This window comes from Pangasianodon hypophthalmus, chromosome 15 (assembly GCF_027358585.1).
Source record: "Pangasianodon hypophthalmus isolate fPanHyp1 chromosome 15, fPanHyp1.pri, whole genome shotgun sequence".
In the NCBI taxonomy this organism is placed as follows: domain Eukaryota; kingdom Metazoa; phylum Chordata; class Actinopteri; order Siluriformes; family Pangasiidae; genus Pangasianodon; species Pangasianodon hypophthalmus.
The window spans coordinates 5,142,428-5,169,197 of NC_069724.1; the positions used below are offsets into that span (position 1 = coordinate 5,142,428).

General features: G+C 38.7%; 1 protein-coding gene across 1 annotated transcript in view; it reads left to right on the forward strand.

Annotated features, from left to right (window-relative positions):
- Positions 1 to 26,770, forward strand: part of pcxa (pyruvate carboxylase a) — a 139,710-nt gene that overhangs the window by 45,092 nt on the left and 67,848 nt on the right. Inside the window, exon 9 of the mRNA XM_034311032.2 lies at positions 6,594 to 6,756. Within this exon, the coding sequence (XP_034166923.1) occupies positions 6,594 to 6,756 (163 nt within the window). The remainder of the gene's footprint in view (positions 1 to 6,593; positions 6,757 to 26,770) is intronic.

A 26,770-nucleotide genomic window follows, 5' to 3' on the forward strand; every position in this document is an offset into this window, starting at 1 on the left:
TCCTGTGAGAGGAGAGGAACCTGATGTGGTCTTCTGCCTTTGCTTTTCTGCTCACCGTGGTTGTAACGCGTGGTGATTTGAGTTACTGTAGCCATTCCTGGTTTCTCCCAATTTTTGTGTTTCTCCGCAACAAGGCATTTCCACCGGAAGAACTGGCACACACTGTGGTGTTTTTTTTTTTTTGTTTTTTTTTCTTTTTTCTCCACCCTTCTGTGTAAACGCTAGACACTGTTGCGTGTGAAAATCCCAGAAGTTTCTGAAATATTCAAACCCAAACCACGTTCAGAGTAACTAGGATCACATTTTTTTTTTTCCCCCCATTGTGTTTGATGTGAACATTAACTGAAGCTCTTGCTGTACATTGCGCTGCTGCTGCTGCTGCTACATGATTGGCTGACTGGATAATTGTATTAATGAGCAGGTGCGCCTATTAACGAAGCCAGTGTACAAATAGCTGTTTCAACGTGAAACACGTTGTAAGGCAGAGACAGGTAAGAATGTGTGAGTGTAAGTGTGTGTGAGTGTGAAGGATTTCGCCTGAGTCGCACCAGCATTACCTAATATCCAGAGACTTCACAATCATGGTATATTTAAAAATTAATGATGTGAAATGTTTTAGTTTCCACAGCATGTCCCTTTGGAGTGTGTGTGTGTGTGTGTGTGTGTGTGTGTGTGTTTTTGTGTGTGTCTGTGTGTGCATTTCAGAAGTCTTAAAATTGGTAAATCTATCTTGGTAACTTGATTTATTGATAAACTGCGAAAGCAAGAACAACTGTCGCTTTCTCTTGCTGTCTTATCTGTTTAAGATAGGCTATTTCCTGCCTCTCGCTTTCTTTAACCTGCCGGGCACGAACGAACACACACACACACACACACACACACACACCCACTTTACAACACATCCTTGTAGTTCGTTATTCATTTAGCAGAGACGGAAGGCTGATGGAGTATGCAGTTGTTAAATTTTGCCTCGAAGCTGTTTAAACAGTATTCTGTTCTTATCATCTTTCTTCTGTCTTGTGAGAACTATATGTAATCAGAATATAAACAGCTCCAAGCGTTTTTTGTTCTTCCTCGAGTGTATTTTTAATAGAATTATAGGTTCACGTTATGAAGGAGTAGGGTGAACTCGGACGACACGGGACGAGTTTTGCAATTTTGACTTTTCAGATGTTTTGTCATCAATCCAATATTACAGAACACATCAGCCTTCCCAAGATGACATCTAATCGTATCTAAACAAAAACTGTAAGGTATCGCACTCACAGGAGACGTGACCAATCATTGAGCGTTCTTTGTGCCAAAACAATTTTCATGTATTAGCTTTATACAATCCTAAGTCTGCCTGTTCAATTCAAGACAAGATTTTCTTCCCCAACTTGCATACAAAATACCACATTGTGTGTATTTTATTAAATCTGTCTTTTAATCTCCATTTTATATTTGCAGTGTGTTTTGCATTGAAACCTATTTCTTATTCCCTTATGTTTAGGATTGGCTTTAGTCTTTGCTTCTACTGATCCATTACATTCACCACAAACTGAACAATTGAACTAGTTTAGATAATAAAAATCATGATATAATAAACTACAACTTTTAATGTTGGGTAAAAAATAGCATTATCAATGTATTATTTACATTATGTAAATAATAATGTGGAATAATCCACAAAGGATTATTATAATTATCTGGCTCAAGTATTGTAATTGTATGCTTAATTATTGTATTTTTGATATTTTAAATTAGTAATCAGTGTATTATAAGATGCCCTATAAATTGTGGTTTATAATTTAAAAAAAAAAATCCATTTACAGTATAACATCTTACAACGTTTATAATATATATATATATATATATATATATATATATATATATATATATATATATATATATATATATATATATATATATATATATATATATATATATATATATATATATATATAGCTGGCGTTTATAGCTGGCATTGGGATAACTACTGTGTATTGTGATTTCTATTGTGCAAGTAAAACCAGTATCCTTGTTGACACAGGAATGAAGAATTAGGATGTGTAGCCTGTTATAACTCACTATATTGTCATATTGACACTTTATAAACTATGAGAATTTAAACAGATTTACAGTATATTAGGCATTGCAAGGTATTTTATATGCAATACTACACTTCTATATGTTTATAGTGCTTTTTGAACATTATGAATACAAGAATTCAAGCGTCACCTGATATTTAGGAAGTGTCATCTGATATTTTAATAACATTTTTTATAATATGCTGTTGTATCATAATGTGAGTATGCATAAATGCTTATAGAGCCCCAAAAACCTGTTACACACACTCACGTATGTTTCAGCTGTAAAATATCAGTCAGTAATACAATACAATACAAGTCAGTAATACTGTCATGGTGTCCCCATTCTTTGTCCCCTTGCCGATGAATGGCACGTGCTTGTGTTTGCTTTGCTTTCTGTTCTTAATCTGTCTTTGCCCCTGTTCTGTCATTGGTTTACTGCCTGATGGTGGTCACCTGTTCTGTGTTTAGTTCTTTATTAGTATGCTATTTACGCCCTCCATCTTGTTTTGAGTATTATGTCTCTCCCGGGTTTTCAAATCTTGTCTGTGTTTTGACATTGAATATGGGATATTCTTATTCTGAACATATATATCCACAATGGCTACATTTTCATGCACATCAAATTCCATTTAAGGTCTATATTCGAGTTGCAGCCATATTCCGAATACGATGTTTCTATGCGTACTGGCATCAGAATATTCCTGTATATGTGGTTGATATAAGTCTGCCTGTGTTGCCATTCCTAAATACCTAGCCTACAGCTAAGCATCTGTTAGCACCCACAATTCCTTGCAGACTGAGCATGCGCATATATCTCCTTTCAGTGGATTTTCTGAATAAGGTGTTTACCTGCAACATTCTCCATCTAAAAACAGGCATATTCCAGGGGTGGGAATCGGAATTTGGGGAATCAGAATATTGTCTTAATCTGAATCGGGCAATCTGATTGTAACGTTTACGTGACTCAATACTAATTAGAATATTGCCAAATTCCGATTAATACTGGAACATTGATGTGCATGTAAACGTAGCCTATGTCTGTAGATGAGGCTTTAAGCAGACGTTAGCTGTCTTCCTGTCTGTGCTTTGTCATATGTCAGTTGATTTGTAAGGCAGCCCTTTGATAGCTTGATGAATACCTATAACAAAATGGCTTGAAACCGTTATACGTCGTGTCACCATCAGGACATAGACATATGCTAATTCAGAACTATCACCAATTTCTCCACTAAAATCTCCTAATCTCCTTGTTTTCTGCAGCCACAGGATTACAGGATATATTGAATTGTTTTATAGGATTCTATTAGGTGAAAATAGTGATCTCCTTGCTTAATAAATCCACAATGATGCTCTGGGGAGCTCTTTCCAACAAGATAACAGGTTGAGGTGTAGAAATGACCAGCTCATCCAATTCTGTTAGAGATCGATTCGATTATTGAAGTGAGCACAGCCCACAGCATTGATGCCATGATGATGATGTTGGTATCTGTGTGTGATTCTGAGGCTATAATTGTGAACCATTTTAATCATACTAGATGACTAGTCTCATTCTCATTGTCTCTCTGTATATTTACGTATTTGTTTCTCTTTGTTTGTGGATCTGTCTGTCTCGCTTGTCTCTCTTGGGTCCCTTGGTTTTCTTTGCCAGGTAAAGGAGCTGTTGACTGAGAGAGCGGGGCTGTCAGACTGGTATAATAGGGAGCCACTGGAGCATGACGGCATCCCTTCCCTGTAGCACTCGCAATGCTGGAGTGAATGTCACCAGGCTTTCAGATTTTTTTTTTTTAGAATTCGAGGATGTGCAGATAGCACGGGGCCTATATGCACAGCATTAGGTTTACAGTAATTTGATTTTTTTTACTTTTTATCTCTCTTTCCTTAGAAAGTCCTAACCCATGCCACAGCCATCCATGGCTGGGATGCCAAGGGAGCAAATTTGCCCATGTGCTATGTGTGGGAGGGATGCCATACGTATTCTTTTCCCTGTCAATTACAGCAACACTAGCCAATCATGGGCATCTAAGAGCTCATGTATGCGAAAGAGGGCGGATACTGTGTAGCATGAGCAGCATTTCTAAAAGATGTGGTTGGCTGGCTTTACTTATCTTGAAGAAAGCATGTGTTAGCCTTCACCCTCCCCAGCTGGTAGCTGTTGTGTGATGGGGAGAGCAGGCTGGTCGGTGGGAATTGGCAGGTGACCAATTTGAGGAGAAAAATTGGGAAGCCAAAGAGAATCCTAGCCCAAAATTCCTACCATACTGAGTTCTGACAAAGTTAAAAAGTGCCATGATCATTTCAGTCATCTGGATGAACAAGCAGATGTCGCCTCTTAACTGAAAAATTTTTGACAATTTGTACACCGATAGTATCCAGAGAATGTTTTCTTTCTTCTGTCAATCATAAAATGATGGATCCTTTGGCAGAATCACTGCTGTGGCTCGTGTCTCCATATTGTGTTCACTGGGATCTCATTAGAAGGCGAAAGAAAGTCAATCATAAGAATGAGAATGCCATTCCAAGCTGATTAAATTGGTTATTACAGTGCAGTGACAGCTACAGCTGGTATTAAACCACAATTTATATTCACATATGGCACTCAATCATGATTGTACTCTTCTATAAATATATTTCTGATTCAATATTGTGATCATTTTGCAAAGCAATCAAGTTTGGACATTGAGCTTTGGGAAGTGAAAACTGCTGGAAACTCACTGTTCATGGAGCAGAGTCTCAGATATTTTATTAGAGATTGTGTATTTTACTCAACCAAGTCTGAGCAAGGCTTAAAGCTGAGTGAAGGAAGTGTGTGTGCTCAGTAGTGTTTTATTTGCTGAATGCTGTTTTTGGTGTCTATAACTGATTTATTACTGTCTTGCTAGCTCACTATCACCTCAGCTAGCTTACTGTCAGTACCTTCAAAATACACAATGTTTGGCAAAGATTATAAATGCTTTTGCATCAAGAAGAATAGACAGTACATATTCTATATTTTTAATATTTTTATCTATTTTTCTGCCCAAATTTGCTCATCTGCCAATTCCCAGCCATTACCTAGGTTTCCATATCACACAACAGCTATGAACCAGGAGAGTGAAGGCTAACTTTTGCTCTGCGACACAATAAAGCCAGCTACTGCAGCTTTTCAAACTGCTGCTCATGCTGCATCACAGGGCAGCATAACACACTCGGAGGAAAGTGCTATCTGCCCTCTTCCTCATACACGAGCTAACAGATGCTGATGATTGGCTAGTGTTGCTCTGATTGACAGGGGAGAGATCATATACCTCCCACCCAGAGAGCATAGCAAATTTTGCTCACTAGGGCTCCTGGCCACAGATGGCTGTGGCATTGTCCGGATTTGAGCTTCCCGACGACGCGGTAAACACTTTTCTGTTGCGCCACTCCAGATCACCAAGGGTGTTATTTTAATCATGTTCCTAAAGGAATTTTCATCAATCCCTCTCATTCCCACAGAAATTTTGACCAGTCCCACTCACTTCCGCAGTTGTAATTGTTTGTACCTGAAGGCAGTATTTTCTCATGAGCTCAGGTTCTATTTAAGTTATATTTTGGTTCTGTTTCTCAAAATAGAAACCAGTTGGGAATTTTAAACCACCACGACCCTAACCAGGGTAATGATGAAAATGAATACTGATACTGAAGATGAATGAACAAAAGTAGCAAATGTGTCACGAGTATGCTTCTGTGTTATTCCCATTCTTTGTCCCACAAACTTCATACCTGACTACTCACTCCCATCCACATGAAGGTAAAAACCGCCGCTGGTGCGACTTATTGTCGTGTCCCACAGGATCCCTGTCCCAAAGCTCACCTCTAGAATAGACTGCTCCAATTCCAATACATTTAACCACTTTACCGGAGTCTTGAACTTTTACGCTTAGCTTTTAGAATAAATTTTAAAATCCATAGCATTTTCAAATGTCTTTATCTGAGTCACATGATTCTTAAATAAATGCCACCTAGAATGCTGACAGCAGCAACCTGGTCATTTCCAGAAACCCAATGGAGTGTGAAGTGTCTGATTTTTGTGTTTACGGAATTACCTCAGGGCCACAGAGCACTTTAAAAAGACATTTTAAAACCTATTAGTTTGCCATTGCTTTTGAAGTTCCCCCTGGGTTTTAATTTCTGAACGTGCTATATACAGCTACTTATTTTTATTATTACTCATATCACTACATTTTAGGGTAAATGATCAAATTAATTCAGTTTTATTTTAGTAGCGCTTTTAACGATGGACATTGTCACAAAGCAGCTTTCCAGATATCCGCATACAGATATAGATTTAGATCTATCGCTAATGAGCAAGCCAGAGGCTGTGGTGACGAGGAAACGCTCCCTGAGACTGCATGAGGATGAAACCTTGAGTGGAACCGGACTCAAGAAAGGGAACCCATCCTCTTGCAGATGACGCCGGATAGTGAGATTATAAATCAAATTAACACTGTTGTGTCTCTCTCACCCTCTCTCTCTCTCCCTCTCTCTGTCTCTCTGTGGCAGTGTGGACTTGGTGCACGCTCAGCTGCGGGTGTGTGAAGGCCGCAGCCTGCCCGAGCTGGGTCTGAAGCAGGATAAAATCAAGATCAATGGCTCTGCCATCCAGTGCCGTGTGACCACTGAGGACCCTGCGCGGGGCTTCCAGCCGGACACAGGGAGACTAGAGGTAGGCAAGCAACAGCTATCTGCCTCTCCAGTCATGTGTGTGGCAGGAGTGTGTGTTGTGAATACAGTATAAGACAGTCATTGGATCAGAAAGATCTGTCTGGTGGTGATTTATTAATCAACTATTAATATCCACTTTTTTTCGAGTTACACAGCCATAAATCTGGCCAAGACTGGCATAGCATCTGGGTATACAGAGTATCCACGTGCGTGTAGAACAGGTCCAACAATGTGACCATGCATTTGATGTGATAATGAATCATTTTCAGCGCATCCACATATCTATATACACTATATGGCCAAAAGTATGTGGACACCTTCCAAGTTTGAAGCATGCAATGGTCTAGAATATCTTTATATACTGTAGCATTAAGAATTCCCCTTCTTTGGAGCTGAAGGCTCCAAACCTGTTCCAGCATGACAATTTGTAAAAACACACGGTTTAACCAAGGTGCAGAAGAACCTGACATAGCACTGAGCCCTGACCTCAACCCTGCTGAACACCTTTGGGATGAATTGGAATGCTGACTCAGCACCAGGCCTCCTCACCTGACATCATAATACTATAATATAACATAATAATAATAATATAATGTAATATAACAATGTATGGTGAGCTAGTTAGCTAGTTAAATGCATTAATACAGACACGAGTGTATAAATTCCCATGTAGGATACCACTCTGCTATAGTGTCTTGTGTTTGTGAGCTGTGACTTCTCTTTGCATTCTTCAGACCTGAAAATTATTTCCAACCCAAGCTGAAACAACTGCTCAGCTCAGCCCTTTTCCTCATGAGGCATTTATAGTTTCCGCAGATGGGGTGGGGTCAGCTGGGGGAAAGGGGAACGCTCATCACAGTCATTTTTTTTTTTTTGCTCTAATGAGGCACTTGTAACACACAACATACATTTGTCTTGTAATTGATACTAGCACTGGGTCTGTTGTCTACAAGCTTAACTGTTCCCTCAAATTAAGTGCACATGCCTTTAATAAAGCATTCATTAGCAAGTTCCGTTGGGGTGTGAGAGCAACCATTTCTTAAATACAAAAATGTAGATCTTTAGTGGAAAACACTGCAGCCTGTTTTACACTGTGTGATGATCTTGGCCGGATTTTATAACGGACTGTGCAGTAACGTGTTCTCCATGTCCGATTATAAATTGCGACGAAGATACGCTACCGATAGACCTATGATTAAGGAAAATCACGTTCTGCTTAGGTCAGCAATCCTGAATGAGTAGAGATTGTGCAGAAAATGGGGTTGCCTAAACAGAAACATGCCCCAGTGTAACATTAGAAATGTTATGTCTACAGAAAAAACGTTTTAAAAGATGAAGAATGGGTGTTTGAAGTTGTTTGTGGCTGGGTGAAAGAAAACAACATGAAGTGTCTATTCTTCAAAGTGAGCTTGAAGTATTAAGAATACTTTTCTGTCCATTAGCATGTGTGGTTGCTTCGCAACTCGCTGTGCGAGAGGCCAGGTATGTCGGCCAGAAATGTTATATTTGTTAATGTGAACAAGTCAGTATCGCATTCTCCCATGCTGCTCTCCCGTTGGTCACTTTTAGATGAGCATCACTGCAGCGGTCTCAATATCGGTCACTGACAGAACTTTTTTTTGACTGCGTTTGTTCGCAATTGCAATTGTTCACTATATTGGCTGAAGGTGAGCACATCACATTATGCATCCTAAGATCACCAATCTCGACTCACAATATGCCTTTTTTTTGCGACAGCAAAATTGGACTGAAAATTATACAGTGTAAACCCTTAAGACGCTCAGCCATCATCACTGGAGACAAACGTCAGCCTATGATGAGGGGAAAAAGCAAGCTGTTATTACTCTAAGGAAAATATCTATGAGCTCTGTTGAAAAGGCTTCAGGAAAGAAGAAAAAACCTGGCAGATCAACAACAAAATCTGATGAGAAGTATATAAGGATCTCTAGCATGTGTAACAGAAGGCTGTCTGCACCAGACATAAAAGCACAGCTGAAATCTCAACACAAGGAAGTGTCCGCTTCAACAGAGCATAAGAAACTTCGGGATGCAGAGCTGATGGAACGCTTAGCAGCTCGGAAACATGCATTTAGGCATCAAGACATGGTCGAGGGGCTTGCGTGGGCTAAAAACCGTAAGACCTGGACTGCTGCTGAATGGAAGATTTCACAGAGGTATGAACTGGAAATCTTAAACCTGGGCTTATCATTAAGAGTTTGTGTACACTGAACTGGTGATGAAGTTCATGTATATTTACAAGGCAACAGTTCAGCCGGTTGGAAGTAGCGTTATGCTTTGGGGGCCAGTACAGCACTGAAGGAACAAGTGCAGTTTTCTGCAACAGCATGCCATTCTTCTGGGCAGCAGATAGTGAACTAAAGCATAAAGTCAAGCTTCATCAGAGCTACTCGAAGATGAAAGGTTGAAAGCGACGACATGGTGTGTGCAATGACTAGGAAAACATGTTCACCTTTATAGCGGACGTCTTAAAGCAGTTGTTGGGAGAGTCAGTTAATGCTCTCGTGAAATTTCAGGAATTTTCAGGTGAATTTATAAAATAAGCTGTAAATCTAGGAGACTACTTGAGAGGAATTTGTGATTCTGGGTTACCAACACAGACATACAAACAAGTTCATGCCTCAGTTTCAGTCTCATTATGCATGTACACCAGAAACCTTAAGGAAATTACAAAGAACAGAATTAATTTGTTACTATATTGCTAAATTATTGGAAAGTTGGATAAAATGGTGTAACATTCTCTCGTGTCTCTCATCCTAAGACCTCTTTTAATGTGTAACAGCTGTAGTTTTTTCTTTGCAGGATGCAGTCACACATTTGACACGTTGATTGATGAAACTCAATAGTTGCCCTTAAACTTCCATTATAAATGGGAGGCTGTTTCGAAAAAGTAGTAGCGTTAAATTCTAGCTCTAAAAACACCTAACCCCACCAAACCACCCCCCACCTAAAATAGTGAACCAATTTTTGTGTTTTTCTGAAATAAATCAGGCTGTTTTCCTGAAATAAATTAGCCTGAAGTATTCCTTTTACCATATTGATTTGACTTGGGATGAGCTGCATAAAAAGGCTGAGGCTACGTTTTGTGAGGACATAGAGGTCTTGGTTACCTAATTGCCATTCTGTACCTTGTTGTTTTGTCGATGGCACAAGTAGTGTTTAAACCGTAATAAAACATTTATCTGTGTTCAAAACACTTGATGGGCAACATATATGCCGTTTATAATATGTTTTAATACGTCTCCTAGAAACGTGTATTGCACCAATCAGATCATGCATTTGCATTGCTTTAGCATTCTGTTACATTGTTCGTGTGCCAGTTTATGGGCGTCGGCCAGAAAGCTTTCCATGATGCCCCTGGGGTGTGACTCGCTGTATCACTGCCACCCAAAGAGCCTGGTTATGAGTGTGAGATCATGGTATAGAATTATCTCCGGTCTCTGACTGCTCCTGATGGCGAGTCTCTGGCTATACTATTTTTAGAGCACCTTGTTCATAGGCCCCTGGCTTCTAACAAAGTGCTATCCACCCAATTACCCACATTCAGCCTGCTCAGCAGCTAGACACTCCAATAACATGCTCCTCCCGGAGCAGCCTTTCTTTTTTCACATCGTATTCAGTGTGCTCGAAATATGTTGTTAAATCCTGCCCTTATAAGATAATAAGAGGTGGGACCTGTACCCACCTGCGCAATGAAGCACAGATACATCGGATGTATCCTGTGCATAGATTTATGAAAAGCTGTAAGGAGGGACTGAAAGATGGAGAGAAAAATGATACGAGTATGGACAGGTGTTGGCACAAGCATTAAAATAGACGGCAAGCTGAATTATGGATACATATTGACGAATCAATAAATGGCCCTAGCGGCCAGATGGCTGAAATATGGGATGAATGTTTCATGCAGCTCGGCTCAGGAACTCAGGTGGAAGGTATAAGGAAAGAAAGAAATACCAGGAGGAAGTGGCAGCGAGATAAAAGACATGATGCTCTTAGCGCTTGTATAGGTGTATGAGCAAGGCTCAAGTCCTCCCATGTTTCAGTATAGCCTAGAAATGTTACGTAAGATATGTGTTAGAGGAGACAGGAGTGGAACAGCAGCGTCTGATATGAAAATCAGGCAGTGGCAAGGGAAGAGAAAGAGTCCCCCTATCTCTCTGGCTCTCTGCTTTCACAGAAATATGCGGTATGGTGCAAGGCTGGGTGCGTCTGGAGTGGCACGGTTTTTGTTGTGAAAGGGTAACTAAGATTATAATGGGTAAATAGAACGGCTGAGTAAATAAGTGTAGAAAATAGGGGCTGAAAGGGTCCTTTTTGGAGCTCTAGAGTGTAATGGAAGGCTGTTTTTCTTGTGATGGATGTTTATGGGTGTGAGACTGATGCAGGGAGAAAGAGAGAAGGAAGTGGAGACAGTCAGCGCTGTGAGCGTCAGGGTAGCAGTTAGACATCCGCAGCACCATCTTGCCTCAGCTCCCTGTAATGTTCCCTGTCAAACGCTGTTTAAAATCCTGGACTCCATCTGTGCATGTTACAGAGCTTTTATTAGGGCTTGGCCATAAAACGATGAATGGCTGCTTTAGCTCTTGGCAGAGCTTGTTCCATCTGCTGTGTGTGTGTACGTGTGTGTAGTTTTGATCATTAACACCAAGCACTGGCTTTGTCTTCATCCGCATCCTTATCAACATCTTTACGATAAGCGTAATTATCTTGAATGTGCTCATGGTAAAGGTCTCACTGTTCTGGAAGTAGTCCGCATTTAAAGAGATAAGTGTTTGAATTGTGGAATCGGATTTGTCAGAAGGTGCTGATTAGTTTTCTATGACAGCACAGTTCTGAGAATGATTACTCAAATCACAGGTTTAAATTAACACAATCATTTAATTAGCTTTCTATAGTAACAACTCATTCACAGTGACTTGCATGGAGGATGCTTAATCTAATCTAAACTAATAAACAGATGAACTTAGAAACTGGTTTAAATGAAGAAGGTTTCTGTAAGGACATGTTAAATAAACGGAAATGTACGGAAGGAGACTCCAGTGCCAGCGCTTGACCTAGGTTATCTGTTGTCCTGGTTCAATGATTGTCCAGTTATTTGTTGCTGGTGAATGCAAATCTTGCATTTTTGTATGAAATCATCAAAACTTCTTAACCTCTGGTCATTCTCGTACCCACCACCATCCAGCACCCAACCAACCAACAATTCTTTCAGTTTCTTAGCAACATGACATACTGCTCTTTTTTTAATGCAACATTAAATGTAACTATAAATGGTTAAAAGCCATGATGTATCATTCGTTAATAAATAAAAAAACTGTAATTGTTGGCCAATCGCTGTAGTGTAAGAGGAATAAAACACCTTCGGACCTCCTGTTACTGTAACAATGCTCTGTTACGCATTGTGCCTCGTCACACCACCTTGCGTGGATTGTTTTCCTATGACAGCATGCCTCGTCATGTTTTCTTCCTTACCTCCAAGATGAATGGGACTCTTAATAAAGGATACGTTCTCACTGTAGAAGCAGAGTTCTTTCTTTTTTTTTTTTTTTCCTCATTACTTTGAACGTCTCTGTTTAGTTGTGAAGTCTGGCTCACCATCAGTGAAACATATTGCTTGAAAAACATACGATGTTTTGAAGGCTCTCGAAGCTAGTCACCAGTCAGTGTAAGACATTCTGTGTTCTAGAAAAAGACAGACTGTGTGTGTGTGTGTGTGTGTGTGTGTGTGTGTGTGTGTGTGTGTGTGTGTGTGTTTGTGAGTATGAGATTGCTTGAACGTGAGCACATGGACCTGTTAGGATGGGCATGTCTGGAGCATACCTGCATGCCCCTTAGCTCTTCATCTGTCACACTGCCCGCTAATACACAAAACCTTGCACGCTCACACAGGCTGCAAAAGAGCCATCTCACGTCCATCCTTATTAGAGAGGGAATGAGGAAATATTGTTTTCTCAGCCAGATGGCTGGCGAGACAAGCTTGTCTCATCTGGTTTGTGTGACACGCTTCTCATCGAGTGTGAATGCGGCTCGTGACTAGGATCGTGATTTTCTTTTTTCCTCCTCTCTGGTCTGCACTTGGCTAGGCATTAAATTATAAAGAAACAGCAACAAGCTCACATTTAACAGTAAACAGCCTTGTGCTTTTTCTTTAATGTGCTCTGCTTCTTTCTCCTCTGTTGGCACTTTTTGGACAAGCCGAGTGTTTGGTTAATCAGCATGTAGTGGTGAGCTGAAGTCTGTAAAGGGCAGCCTGCATACACACTGCTCCATTGTGGAGCACGGTCTCCTGCTTTCCTCCCACTGGAGCCCCATTTATAATCATATTATTTGCTGAACTGCTGCTACTGCAGGAGCCGGGTTTGCTTCATGGCAATGTGCAAGCAAGATGCCTGGGGATGTGATGCTGTTACACACTCAGCACATTGGTATTCCAGTGGTGTCCCTGGCATCACACATCCAGTTTACACAAAGCCACTGGAGGCGCGCCAGGACACGACCACAAGAATGCCATTGTGCCGAGATGAACCGAGTCACTCTTGCTGTCTGTCCGTGATTAGTCTCTTGTGTCTCAATACAGTTATCCACCAGGAATTAAGGGCCTTTCTAGAGCTAATGAGACGGCTCTACTCAGCCGCACTTCAGGTCCGATGGGGGGAAAAAAGCCCCTTATTTTCCCTTATGTCTCTCTAATTCATTGTTGGTTCTCTTCCTAACCTATTTTCGCAGAGCCCCACCAAAAGACTCTGACTCAATCTATAAATATTTCTGCAAGTTCATTCAAAGTCATTTTGTGAAACCCTGGACACTGTCTGGGCTGTCTGCACTCCCTGCAGTGTGGGTTTACTCTCTTCTTATCCTAGTTTTCCGGTCTGCTGTCAGCAAGTAGTACTTCACGAGGCAGTAAACCTTTTCCGCCTCGTAATGATGTCGGTGAAAAGTGCAACACAATTAAAGCAAGCAAGTAGAGGAATTCAATACCCAAGACGGATACTGTGCGCTCGCACTTTCTTTTAAATCTGCCACACACAATTGTTATATAGAAGAAAGGTTGGAACCTGGGTCTTCTGGATACTACACTGGTTAGCCGGCAGCTTCCCTCTGCATGCAACTGCCATGTCTGGCTTATTAATTACACAAGTGTGACCTCGAAACTGTTCCTCTGTGCGCCCAAAGCCGCCTCCAGCAGTTCCATGTTTCACCTCTCCTCTTAATGTTGCTTTTATTGCTCGTGCCTTGACCAAACAGGAAACCCTTTGCCTTACTGTGGGCTAAGAAAAGATTTCTACAAGATTTGCTGTTCCCTTTGCAGACGTTTGATAATAGCTCAATGTGTCCGCATACTTTGAATGGCCAAAGTGGCTCCATGTGGATTTTAATGCCAAGCCAATGATTTTTAAATGGAATAAGGTAGTGGAAAAATGTGAGAAATGTTTAATTTCTTAGGCAGGCACCATGGCCTCCATTTCTCTATTAATAATTGTTTTATCCTGGTTATGGGTACACACACATGCAGAAAGACTTACCACCTGTACCTGAAAGGACAAAACAAACTAAACAAGGGATGAAAGGGAAAGGGATGAAAGTTTTACAGTGAAAGTTTTACACAAGTCTGGCTCAGTCACTGCAATATTCACAACTCTGGTGTACTGGCTGAACGACGAGCTGGGTTAGTATTTTGTTGTTTTTATTTTTCTGTTTTCGTGATCCTGACTCTCAGAACCTGATGTCTTGCAGAATTTCTCATGAACAATTGTAATTTCAGATTAAAACAAGCACAGCGGATGACCGTTCAGCTCTGCTGTCATTGGGTATCAAGGTTGCAAGATAGTTGGTGCCCCACCCACACTACTGGTTGTTTAATGACTGGACTGTGAGTAGATTGGAGGGGTTATATTTGGATTTTACACCCCTCACACCACAGGATAATCTGGGAAAGCCATCATTTTAAAACCAGACTAAAATTGGGACACCTTTTGCGACCGTTGGGAAGGGCGAACCAGCCTCAAAATTGACCTGATTATCCTCTAGTGCAGGGGTTCTCATACTTTTTTTTTTTTTTTTTTTGCAGCCATTGTCATCATACTGGCTGCAAAGTACATGATACTGATACCAAAATGATTAACTTACTTAGTTTTAAGCAATCACAGATGTCACAGAATATTTTATTTACCTCTGTGTATGTTGATTGTGTTGCTGTGTGGTGCTAGTAATAATCTCCTTGTATTGAATATTATATTTATGATTTTATGCCATTTAAACATGGTGCGTTGCCATTACGAATGAGTGCGTGGTGCCGTTAATTGTACCTTGACGTGTGAGGGAATTGTAGACCCTGGGGAAAGGAAGCGAATGCGTCTCAGTGCTGAGTGCTCCTAAAACTGAAGTGCTCTCAATTGTGACATTTCCCCTCAGCACAGATTTTTTTTTAATGAGTATAATCCAACTATTCAAATACTAAGCTTATTATTTTCATGTGTACAACAATATATTGGATTTTTATTGAAACCATTGAGCTTTTTATTCATGAACTTTTCAATGGCGGAGCACATTAAGTTGTTTTTGAGTTACTGAGATTCAGATTAAACCCATTCAATTCAAGTGAGCAGGTTAAAAAAAAAAAAAAAAACGAAGAGAATTGTAGATTGTAGATTTCATGTGCGTTTGAAAATTAGCCTGTATCAAAAAATAATTGGGAGAACTTCTATATTCCTCATTGGCAATATGTATGACTGACCATGAGGCAGAATTGTTCTCAAAAGATATGGTTTCATTTAGATAGAGGAGGGAAAATGATCTATACCTCCTGTAGAGTTTTAATATTTATTCTCTGTCTTTATTGTTTGTTAAATCTGTAGTGTGTAGCGTATCTGTATAGGTTTATCCACGTTGGACTGGCTCTTGCACAGCACATATTTTGTGTCTCGGTCTGATACGTATCTGGACACCTTCATTACAGCAAGGCATCACCTTGCTAAAAAAAAAAGTATGTTTCTGCCTCCCTCTGAAATGAAACAGAAAATTTCCCATTTACAGAAGTGTGCTGAAATGAACATCGCTTCTCTCCACCTCCCCTCGCTCTCAGCAGAAAGCTCAGCAGCCAGCGCTCGGCTCTAACCGAGATTGACATTTTCCTCCTAATGAAATATGCTCCAAAAATTACAATCCATATTTAGAGGTAATGAAATCATCCAGAGTCTCTCTTTTCTGGCACTCCTCCCCACACCCAGACATTTTTATTATTTTTTTTTTTGCCATTTGCTCATTATTCCTCATTCACTTGCAGTGTCTATGGATAGTTCCTCTGCTCTCCTATTCCCTCATTCATTTTTTCCATTTTCGCTGTTCTGCTCTAACTGTTTGCATAGTCTGTTTTCCCCCAGTTTTGTTTCCAGACTCTGAAATCCTAGCTATCTGTCTGTACTGTGGGTTGCTTCATTTCTCCACTCTTGTTCTCCTATCTGCATTTTAGGTTTTCTTTCATATTTAGCATTAAATGAGATTTATTCTCTTCCCTATTCTTCAGCATTGTGTTCATATCTTGTATTGTCTTTGACAAATGTTTTTTTTTTACTTTTTACAGTGATCATTTTATTATTTGGTTATTTTTTTCCCCCCATTCTCTTCTGTTTACTTTCTATACTAGGCTGCCTGGTTTTTTTCTTCATTTAACTGTCTTCTGGTTCTAATGTTCTCATTCTCTCTGCTCTAACTCGATGACTCTGGAAAGGCCTAATTATGAGATGTTTAGTTGAATCGAGTGTGTTAGAGCAGGAAAAACAACAAAACATACCAGTTCTCCAGGGCCAGGGTTGGGAACCTCTAATACACTTACTTTACTAATGCTTCAAATAAAGAGGACTTGTGTGTGCAATCTGATCATCTGCAGGTGGTGTTCAAAGGATAATTACATGCGTAGTAGGGTGAGAAAACGACATTTAAATGAGGTTGTGGGTGAAATGAAAAGAATAACTGGGGAAGTTAAAAATAAACGGAATTAGGTCCCCATGAAATGGCTTCTTAGCTGTGATTTGATTCCACATATTCGCATATTTCCAACTGAAACAGGATGTGCTTGACTGATTTTCACAATACCCGGTAGCATTGTAGATATGCCACACCCCCACAGACTAAACAAAATTGACAGCAGGTTAGCAAGCTAGCTGCATGTAGAGAACAATGAAGAGATAGAAGCCCTGATGGTGCATAAAGACGGAATTGCGTTCTTGCTCAGTCTGAGAAAGAGACATATTTCACCACTGAAGAGCCTCAAGTTGGTAAAACACCTCCGAGAAGTGCCATAACCATGACCTCATACAAATTCTAACCACTTCACAAAGGAATACACACCAAATTTTTTTTTTTTTTTTTTTCCTTCAACCAAGGGATGGAACAAGGAACAGTGTGTGGTCATACATACAGCCAAAAACCTACTAATGAACTATGTTTGCTGCTAACCGGCTGTAGAGAAAGACCCGCCTCCTGGGCTGGACATATCCGTTCTAGAGAACATTTAATTGGACGATCACAAAGTTTTGCCAAAATATGAATCTTTGAATATTTGGGATCATTTTCCTGGAAGTGACAAACTGTAAAATTAAAACCAAACAATTTTTTTTTTCAAATATAATACATCACTGGCTATAAAACAAAGGGACAAAACGCTCTGAAAATGATCTCTCTCTTTCAGGGGCACTTTACGTTCCTCTAACGAGTATAATGGTTTTAAAAAAATGCTGATATGGTTTTGCAAACTTTGTACTACAAGAAATCTAATTTTGAATATTTGACATTTAATTAGACAACTTAAAAACAATTAATGACACTTTTTTTCCCCAAAAACATTGATATTATAACTTTGTATTACCGCAGTAGATTTGTTTTTATTTTTGTTTTATCTTTTTTTTGGCTACAGTTGCCGTGGTCTTATTAGTCATAATTTTAAAGAATTTACATTGTTTCATGATATTATATCATAACATTGACAAACTTTCTTTTTGTACATTTTTTTGTGCTTAAAATGCTGAAACGGGATGCAGTTAACAGCTACTATTGATTTTATTTATTTATTTATTTATTTTGTCGATACATGTTGAATTGAATATTTATTAAGGCAAATATATTAAATGGCCATTATTTTTTTTTTGCAGGCTTTCTCGTGTCTCAAATATAAACTTTTACCTGATCAGAGATTTAATCTATTCATGCCTTTCGCTTACACACAGCTTCATTTGAAACAAAGCTTTTAACAGAGTGTTTTAGAATCTTTATAATATTTAATTTGCATTGCAATACAATAAAATGTATTTGCATTCAATATAATCAGGGACACTTTCATGCTTTGTTCATTAAGACCTTGTCCACTTATTGTATAAACTGTTAACAAGGAACTTCAAAGGGTTATATTTTGACATGACTAACTACACTTTTTTTTTTCTTTTTTCTCTTACAATACCTATGTATCTAACAAATTGCTGAGAAGTTGCTGAGTTCCCACTATTGCTGGATGCACAAATTGCAGGAATGCTGGTCACAAAAACAGCAAAAAAAAATTTAATGCATCCAGAGAGACAGTGTCTAAAATTATGACTGCTTATTTAAAAAAAAGAGAATAGCTCTCTGGGGAAATAAGAGCAGCTTTAGAAAGTTTCAGCTCAAGGACAGGGCTAGGTGCTCACATACAGAGGAATAAGCTGGGGTAATGAGAACAAGGCCCATCACACCATCTATACCTCAGAGCTTTGGATTTTTTATTTATTTTTTTTAAACAAATTATTTTTTTTAACTGCCTTTGTTCTCAGCCGCTCAGCATGATAGCCCTCCTGTTATATATATAAAATGGCTCGTTTTCCCCCAAAGGTGTTGAAAAGGCCTGAAGCATCTCTGAAGACAAAAGGCAGTTGAACTAGATGCATAAAGACCTAAATAAATCTACTGTCTCTTTTCAACAGTATGATACTGACTATAACGGGCTGCTAGAAGAGACAAAAAACAGATTTATGTAAATAGCACTGCTTTGGGCCACATTCTTAAAGCTTTTTCTTTAAAGACTAATCGACTCCTTGCTTTGCACGTATTGTTGTTTATTAAAAGTTGACATCACCAGTCAACAATTTATCACCTCTGCAGGTTTACGACAAACGGGAGCAGAAGATTTAAAGGGTGAAAGTTGGGAAAGAGTCATAACGGTAAAATGGAGTAGCGTTTCGGTATTTGAGGTATTAAAGTTTATTGGTTTAAGTCAGGAATAAAACACTTTGGGATGTGCTGTAATAGGAAAATAATCAACAGTGGGGTGGTGTGATACCATTACCAACCTGAAGGTGATTTTCCAATACCGGCACATCCTGAAGTGTTTTATTCCCCTTATACTACAACAATTTGCCAATAATTAGAATTGTTTTATTTATTAATGAATGGCATATCATACTTTTTAGCCGTTTATAGTTACATTAATCACTTACATTATGGCAGCTATAAACTGTCTTTCAGTCTTTTTTTTTTCTTTTTTTTTTTTTTTTCTTCTCTCTCTTGAAGTTAATAAGACAAAGAAATGCAGCTTTTCTTGTTCCTAAGAAACTAGAAAGGTCTCTGTAATGACGAGTTCCCTGAGGAGGAAAACCTAAAGGAACAGCTTTACAGCTGACTCCTTATAGAAATGTTAAATAAACATCTCTTTACAGAAATTTTACAATTTGCAAATTTTAATTTTAAAATTTTATTTATTTATTTATTTATTATTATTATTATTATTATTATTATTATTATTATTATTTTTACAAATTTTACAATTCACAATATCATTTCCTCAATCAATACATTGTTCTTTGTTAAATAACACTGTTGATTATCCATCATACAAGCCCCTGTGAATGAGCCGTTACTATAGAAACGATGGTGTATTAGAATGAGCACATTAATATAAACCTGTGATTTACTTTAAAGCCAGAACTATTGTCAGAGCTGCTGTTATAGAAAATAAATCAGCACCCTTTAATCAAACAGAATTGAGAATTTAACACTGCTGTTGTACAAAAGTATATAACCAGCTGCAACTCTTCTTAAATTGAATTAAAAATCATTTCTACCTGAATTTTATAGCCACCATATGGAACACTATCTTAAAACTAAGTGGGTCTGTGCACACTGGACCTGAATTGATGAATGCTTTTGGGCAATACTCAATTTTTGGTTCATAATCAAACTTTTGATGAACGAACTGATGATCTGCCAGAGGATTCGGTGTCGGTCTGGGACATGTTCCATATCCTGTATGACTCGCCCGAGTCTCCAGTCATCATGGTGTCATCTCTGTTCAAAAATATAGATCTTGAGTTCTTTTTAAAGGAACTGAAGGCACTAACTTGCAGGCTGGAGCATGTGGAAATTTAGAAAGATTAACTGACTGGGCGAGCTGGAATCCAGCTGAAACCGTTCTTCCTAGGTACTACTGCTTTTGTGATACTGATACTGAAACCTCGAGTATCAGCTAAAATATATATTTGTATTTTGTTAGCAACAAACTAGCCATTCAAGTTATATTTGTACTTTTATATTTATATTTGCAGTGTTGGTGATTATCGTGTAAAATAACTTTATAGAAAAGCTGCGTTTTTTTCCTTTTTTTGTGCTTGTGTATATGTGTATATATATATGTATATGTGTATATATATATATATGTATATGTATATGTGTGTGTGTATATATATATATATATATATATATATATATATATATATATATATATATATATATATATATGTGTATGTGTGTATTATAGCTATACATAGCTAAAAGCACAACTTCCTCAAAACTGCAGCTTTTTTATAAAGTTAGGTTCATTCTCACAAAAATCAGTTAAATTGCGAATATAAATATAACAAAGTATAAATATAATAAATAAAGCTTCGTTCGTACCTTGAAAGTGAGAAGTAGGAGTTCGGAATGACGTCATTTTTGACCTCGGAGCGTTCGAGCTACAAAGTGGGAAGAAAACATATCCGCCTCCATGTTTGTCTTTTGTTAGCAACAAACTAGCCAGTTAATTGTGATGAGTGATGCATATTTTTCTCCTCATAACAGTGAACTGTATAGTTAATGTTACAGATTTAACAGCCAGTTATGTCTGTATGTTGATGGATTTAAAGCAAATACTTGTATACACAGTGTAACTTATGTAAAGGTAAGAAGCGCTACTTGGTTTAGTGCTAATGCTGTGAGCAGCCATGTTGATTTGATGTCACTTGTCAGAGGAACGCTTAGTTGAGGAGACCATTGCGAGTTGAGGGGGTTCCTCCCCACCCCCACCCCCCAAAAAAACTTTATTATATTTACAATTTAACAGCTTTTTTTGTGCGAAAAAGTTTTTGTGAAGTGTTTTGGCTTAAAAAACATTTAAAAACTTAGTTTTAAAGAAAACTCTATCAGATGGATATCTGTATTGGCTGATATTCAAGGTTTCAGTATCCGTGTCGGGTAAGAAAAGTGGAGTCATGCTATATCTAATATTAAAAAAAGTCTCTTTCTATGTAAATATTTACACTTTCAAAAAAGAATCTTTTCCCATTCCAACTTTTTCCATTTGTTAAAGGATCAAATTCATTCTTTTTGTCCTCTGATATCCAGTTTTGCAAAGTACTGGATCAGTGCCATTTCTATTCTCAACCATCGACGTCTGGGAGTCTGTAAGAGCACAGTTGGTGCTTCTCAATGAGTGATGGCGAAGATTTAAACCATGCTTTTATGGCAGTATGGAAAGTTGTTAAGCTGCACATACAGAACAGTCATAATTTCCTGTTCTGTGGTGCTAAATGAATCACAGATCCACAAAAATCCACTGATTTGGTGTAGAGGAAGCATGGGTTAGTCTTTTCACCCATTGTGCAGTAAGGATGAGCTAGAGAACGCAAGACATGTGCAAACAGGCTGCCATTAACAGTTGCAAGACGTTTCAGTAAAAAAAAAAAAAATATATATATATATATAGCACTGAAGTTACGCAAGTACATGTCACCTCTGAAAGTTGATTCCACAGTTTTGACAGACTTGGAAGTTCTGTTATATTTAAAGAAAAGTGAAGCTCTTCACATTTACATTTCATCACTTCAAAATGTTCAAGAAAAATGTGCAAAAATGTGAACAATTTAAATCCTAACCACATAAACAATAGCACAAGTAGATACAAAATTAAAAGGTGGAGGAGGAAGCTCATTCCACCAATGAGAAGCCAGGACAGAGTCAAAATTTTAGTGAGGTCCAGAATGAGAAATGTGTCCTAAACCAATAGCTAATTTCTAATCTTATGTTATACATCTATTCTTCCTTAAATTGCTCTGATTAAATATTAATAATGGGCTATAAATATGTGGTTTACAGTTCTTTCTCTCTCTGTCAGTGTGTGTGCTCATCCTTCTTTTTCACTCTTGCTTCTGTAACAGGGCTAAAAGTGATATTTACATATCAATTTTGGACTATTATTATTCTTATTATTATTATTACCCTATTTACACTGTAAAATATGACTACAACAGCCAGCTGTGAGTTGAGCAACTGTCATTTATGCCATTTAAAAGATGAGCTGGTGGGTGTTGACAGCTTTTGTATCCTATCCTCAATATGCCTCAAGGTTTGATGTGTTGTGTGCTCTGAGATGCTTTTCTGCTCACCATGGTTGTAAAGAGTGGTTATATGAGTTACTGTAGCCTTCCTGTCAGCTAGAAGTAGTCTGGCCGTTCTCCTCTGACTTCTCTCAACAAACAAGGCGTTTCTGCCCGCAGAACAATTGCTCACTGGATGGTTTTTTTTTTTCTGTGTAAACTCTGAAGAGTGGTGTGTGTGTGTGTGTGTGTGTGTGTGTGTGTGTGTGTGTGTGTGTGTGTGTGTGTGTGTGTAAAATCCCAGATCAACTGTTTCTGAAATACTCAAACCATCCCATCTGGAACCAACCACCATGCCACAGTCACTGTCACTGAGATCAGATTAAATGAATGTTTAAAAGAAGCTCGACTTGTATCTGCATGATTTTATGCTTTGTGCTGCTGCCACATGATTGACTGATTGGATAATCACAGGTGTACAGTGAGTGTGTATGTATTTTTATAGATGCAATTTACAGGTGAAATGGGGTGTTAAGTTTCCAGGTTAGGAGTGGTATTGCTGTACTTGGCGATGTGCTGCAGGTATGTCTTCATATAGCACAGAATTTTTGACGTCTTCACAAGTTTTGCTCGACTAAACTGAGAAGACGAAGAAAGTGCGAAATTAAAAATTTGTTAACAGTAAAACTACCATTTTTTTTTTTCTCTCACTTCATTTGACCTGCCATTAATATTTTGTTACCCAATCCATTTGGAGCTCTTTCTAGCTGATAACAATGTGCTAATAAATGCATTAAGTGTGTGTGTGTGTGTGTTTAAAAGTGTGTGCATGTGTATGCTTACTTATTATTTCATGAATAGCCTCAAAAATTGTATGTCAGACAGAATCTGCCTTTTCTGATTTTTTTTTTTTTTTTCACTGCAGTATTCTTGACGTGTAATCATGTGGTTTCTCGAGCATGTTGACCAGCAGACTTGTGTGTAATAATTGCTAGATAGAGGCATGATGGAGGGATAGATGGTGAAGAACAGAATAAGTGAGCGATGGTGTCTTCCCCTGATGGTCTAATTGCTTGGCTGGAGCAGCTGGGTTGGGCTGCTGCCATCTCACTGTGATTTGTTCGATCTGTGAAAGCTGGGAGGAATTCAAAGGCCATTTTTTTTTTTTTTTTTTTTATAGCCCTGATGGAAAGGCAAGCCAAGTCCCTGTCATGGGTCTGTAACGTTTGTGTGCATGGACTCATCACTGTGCGTGTATGTGTTTTCAACTGGGCTGTATTAGCTGAAATCTGAATTTTTTTTTTTTTTTTTTCTTCTTCCCTTCCAGACAGTCTCTAAGCATATAAGTAAATACCTGACAAATACACAGCAGCTGTAGTCACAAAACTTGAAACATTTTCACATAGCTGCGATCTACGCAAGGTAAGTGTAGGGATAATTGAAATATAAAAAAAAATGTGTGAAAATGGAAGATGAAACTGACGTGAACCCAGCGAAAGTAATTAACTGTTAAAAATGAGTAACATCGTATTTTTTTTTCCCCTAAGAAAAACTAGTAAGATGCAACAGGATGCTTTTCACTGAGGAATATAAAGGAAGAGAGCTCAGGTGCTTTGGACAACTTCTCTTTGACTTTCGCATTACTCATTATGCCAAAACTCGGTAATCATAAATTAAGACACTAAGACGTTTGTTCCAGGCCATGAGCAGTTTTAAAGGGAAATAAAAAGCCATTGTAATAATGCTACAGTAGGCAGAATAATGGGTGACGCAGCTGGTACACTCTTAAAATTAATGGTGGCGGAAATGGCTTTTTAGAGTGATGCCATAAAAGAACCATTATTTTTGGTTTCCTAAAGAACATTTTGATGGATTTTTGGCCTTTGTTTTGGTGCCACAGAGAACCAAAAAAAAAAAAAATCCCCATACATATTACCATTATGAACCAGGAGGGATCTTTGTTTTGGAAAATTGCAGAGCTTGAAAGGTAGTCACTGTTGTAATTCCTCCTTCTCCTCCTTGTTTTTCTTTCCCTCCTTTTCCTTCTTCTTCTCCTTTTCCATCTTCTCCTCTTCCTTCTTCACTACGTCCTCCTTCTTCTTCTTCCTTCTTCTTCTTCTTCCTTCTCCTCCTCCTCCTCCTCCTCCTTCTTCTTCTTATCTGGTTCTCCTCCTCATCTCCCTCATCCTCCTTTTTCTTCCGTCTTTCTCCTCGTGGTGGTTTTTCTCCTGCTCCTTCTCCTTGCTAGCCAACCAATCAGCAGCACTGCTTTAAACCCTTTAAGCTTCTTTCTTGCTTTCTCTTCCTTCCTTCCTTTTAGCTCCTTGCAAACACTGTATTTCCTTCAGGAAATACAGACATAATTGTTTATTCTGGCAGCAAAAAATGGTTAAAGTATTATAGACTGAAGAGTGGTGTTGCTGCCTCACCACTCCAGGGTTTGGGGCTGAGAAATGAACTCAGGTTACCTGTTTGCCTGTGTGGAGTTTGCATGTTCTCCCCGCAGATGCCTGGGGTTCCTTTGGGTTCTCCAGTTTCCTCCTACAGCCCAAAAACATGAATGTAGGTGGATTAGTAACCAGGGGCCATATTATAGAAATCTTATCTGTTTAGTAACCATGACGATTAGAAGTACAACAGCTATATTATAGACTAACAATTCCTAATTTCATTACCGGATAGGAATAGAGGATTACAGAAAGATCCTAACTTGCCAGAATCCCATAAACGCTGTCTTAACATAGGAGAACGTTTGTTCTTCTGGGTAACTGCTTTACATCTGTTTATAATGCAGCAGGTGAAAATAAACACTAAATTATATAAAGCCTTGTAAAAGTGGATGGAAATGATGAATCAGTGACAAAATGCTTATTACTAACTCTGGCTCTGCAGTTAGAGACCAGTGAAGCGTTTTTTTTGCTTTTCTCTTTTTACAAGCTACCTAACTATAGCTGAATCCTTTATAGAGCACTGCATTTGAAATGGACCCTTTACATTTTTAAATCTTCAATTTGCGTCTCATAGCCACATTTACATCATTGGTTTCTAGGTAGCAGACACGAGGTTTAATTATATCCTAGTTTGAGAGAGGATGGAAAAGATATCACTCATAGATTAAGATAGGATTTCCTTCTGTATTGTGAATTTGTGAAAAAAATCTGGCACTCAACTTATCTTAGGATGTAAGATAGGAATTTTCCGCGCTATATGACCAAATGTGCGTGGACACGTGACCATCACACCCATGTGTGGTTCTTTCCCCATCTTCCCCAAAAAACAAATGTCTTGAATGTCTTTGTATGCTTTGGCTTTAAGATTTCACTTCACTGGAACTTACAGGCCCAAACCTGTTCTAGCATGACGGTGCTCCTGTGTACAAATTGAGGTCCATGAAGGCATGGTTTGCCAAGGTTGGATTGGAAGAACTCGAGTGGCCTGCACAGAGCCCTGACCTCAACCCCACTGAACACCACCTTTTGGATGAACTGGAATGTCGACTGCACACCAGTCCTCTATGCTGAAATCATTCCCTGACCTCATTAATGCTCTTGAAGCTGAATGGACAAATTCCCACAGCCATGCTCCCAGATATACTCTAAAGCCTTCCCAAAAGAGTGGAGGCTGTTATAGCACCAAAGGGGAGGAAAACTCTGGAATGGGATGTTCAACAAGCACATACGATTGTGATGGTTAGATGTCCACATACTTCTGGCTATACAGTGTATATTCCTATTGTGGCTTAGTAGATGTGCAGAGAAGAAGAAAACTGAGCGGGTGTCTGGTGCTCAGGGACTGTAGCTGGGCACTGGAAAGCTGCATGGGGGCAAAATGCCATCTCTGCTATTTATAACACCATTCCTGTCCTGTCACCACAGGTTCCTTGTCTGTTTCTCATCCCAACCCGACACTATCACATTACATAACAGTATGTCTTCTCAATCCCCCAAAAAACAGTGTTTCACAGTACTGTTAACACATGTATAAACATAATTCACCAATTATTTATTTACCATTTTTTGAAGACATTTTGGACACATTGAAATTAATTACAAGATGAAAACTAACAACAGGTCACTTTGTCCATCGGCTTTGATTTAAGAAAATTCTTCCCAAATATTACTCTATTCTCAGTCACCGGAAAAACAGTAGTGCTTCTGTTTTTTTTTTTTTTTTTTTTTAAAAACACAGCATGCTAAACCTGAGCATCATGATTACTATGTAAGGACCAAACACGACAGGATTTTTTTTGTCTAACATCACGGCCTGAAATGTGTTATTCGACTTATACCACAGCAATTTGCCAAAAATTACAATTTTTAATTTATCATTGAATGAAACGTTGCGCTTTTAACTGCTTTTAGTTACATTTAATGTTACGAAACGTCTGCAAGACAAGTTGGTTCC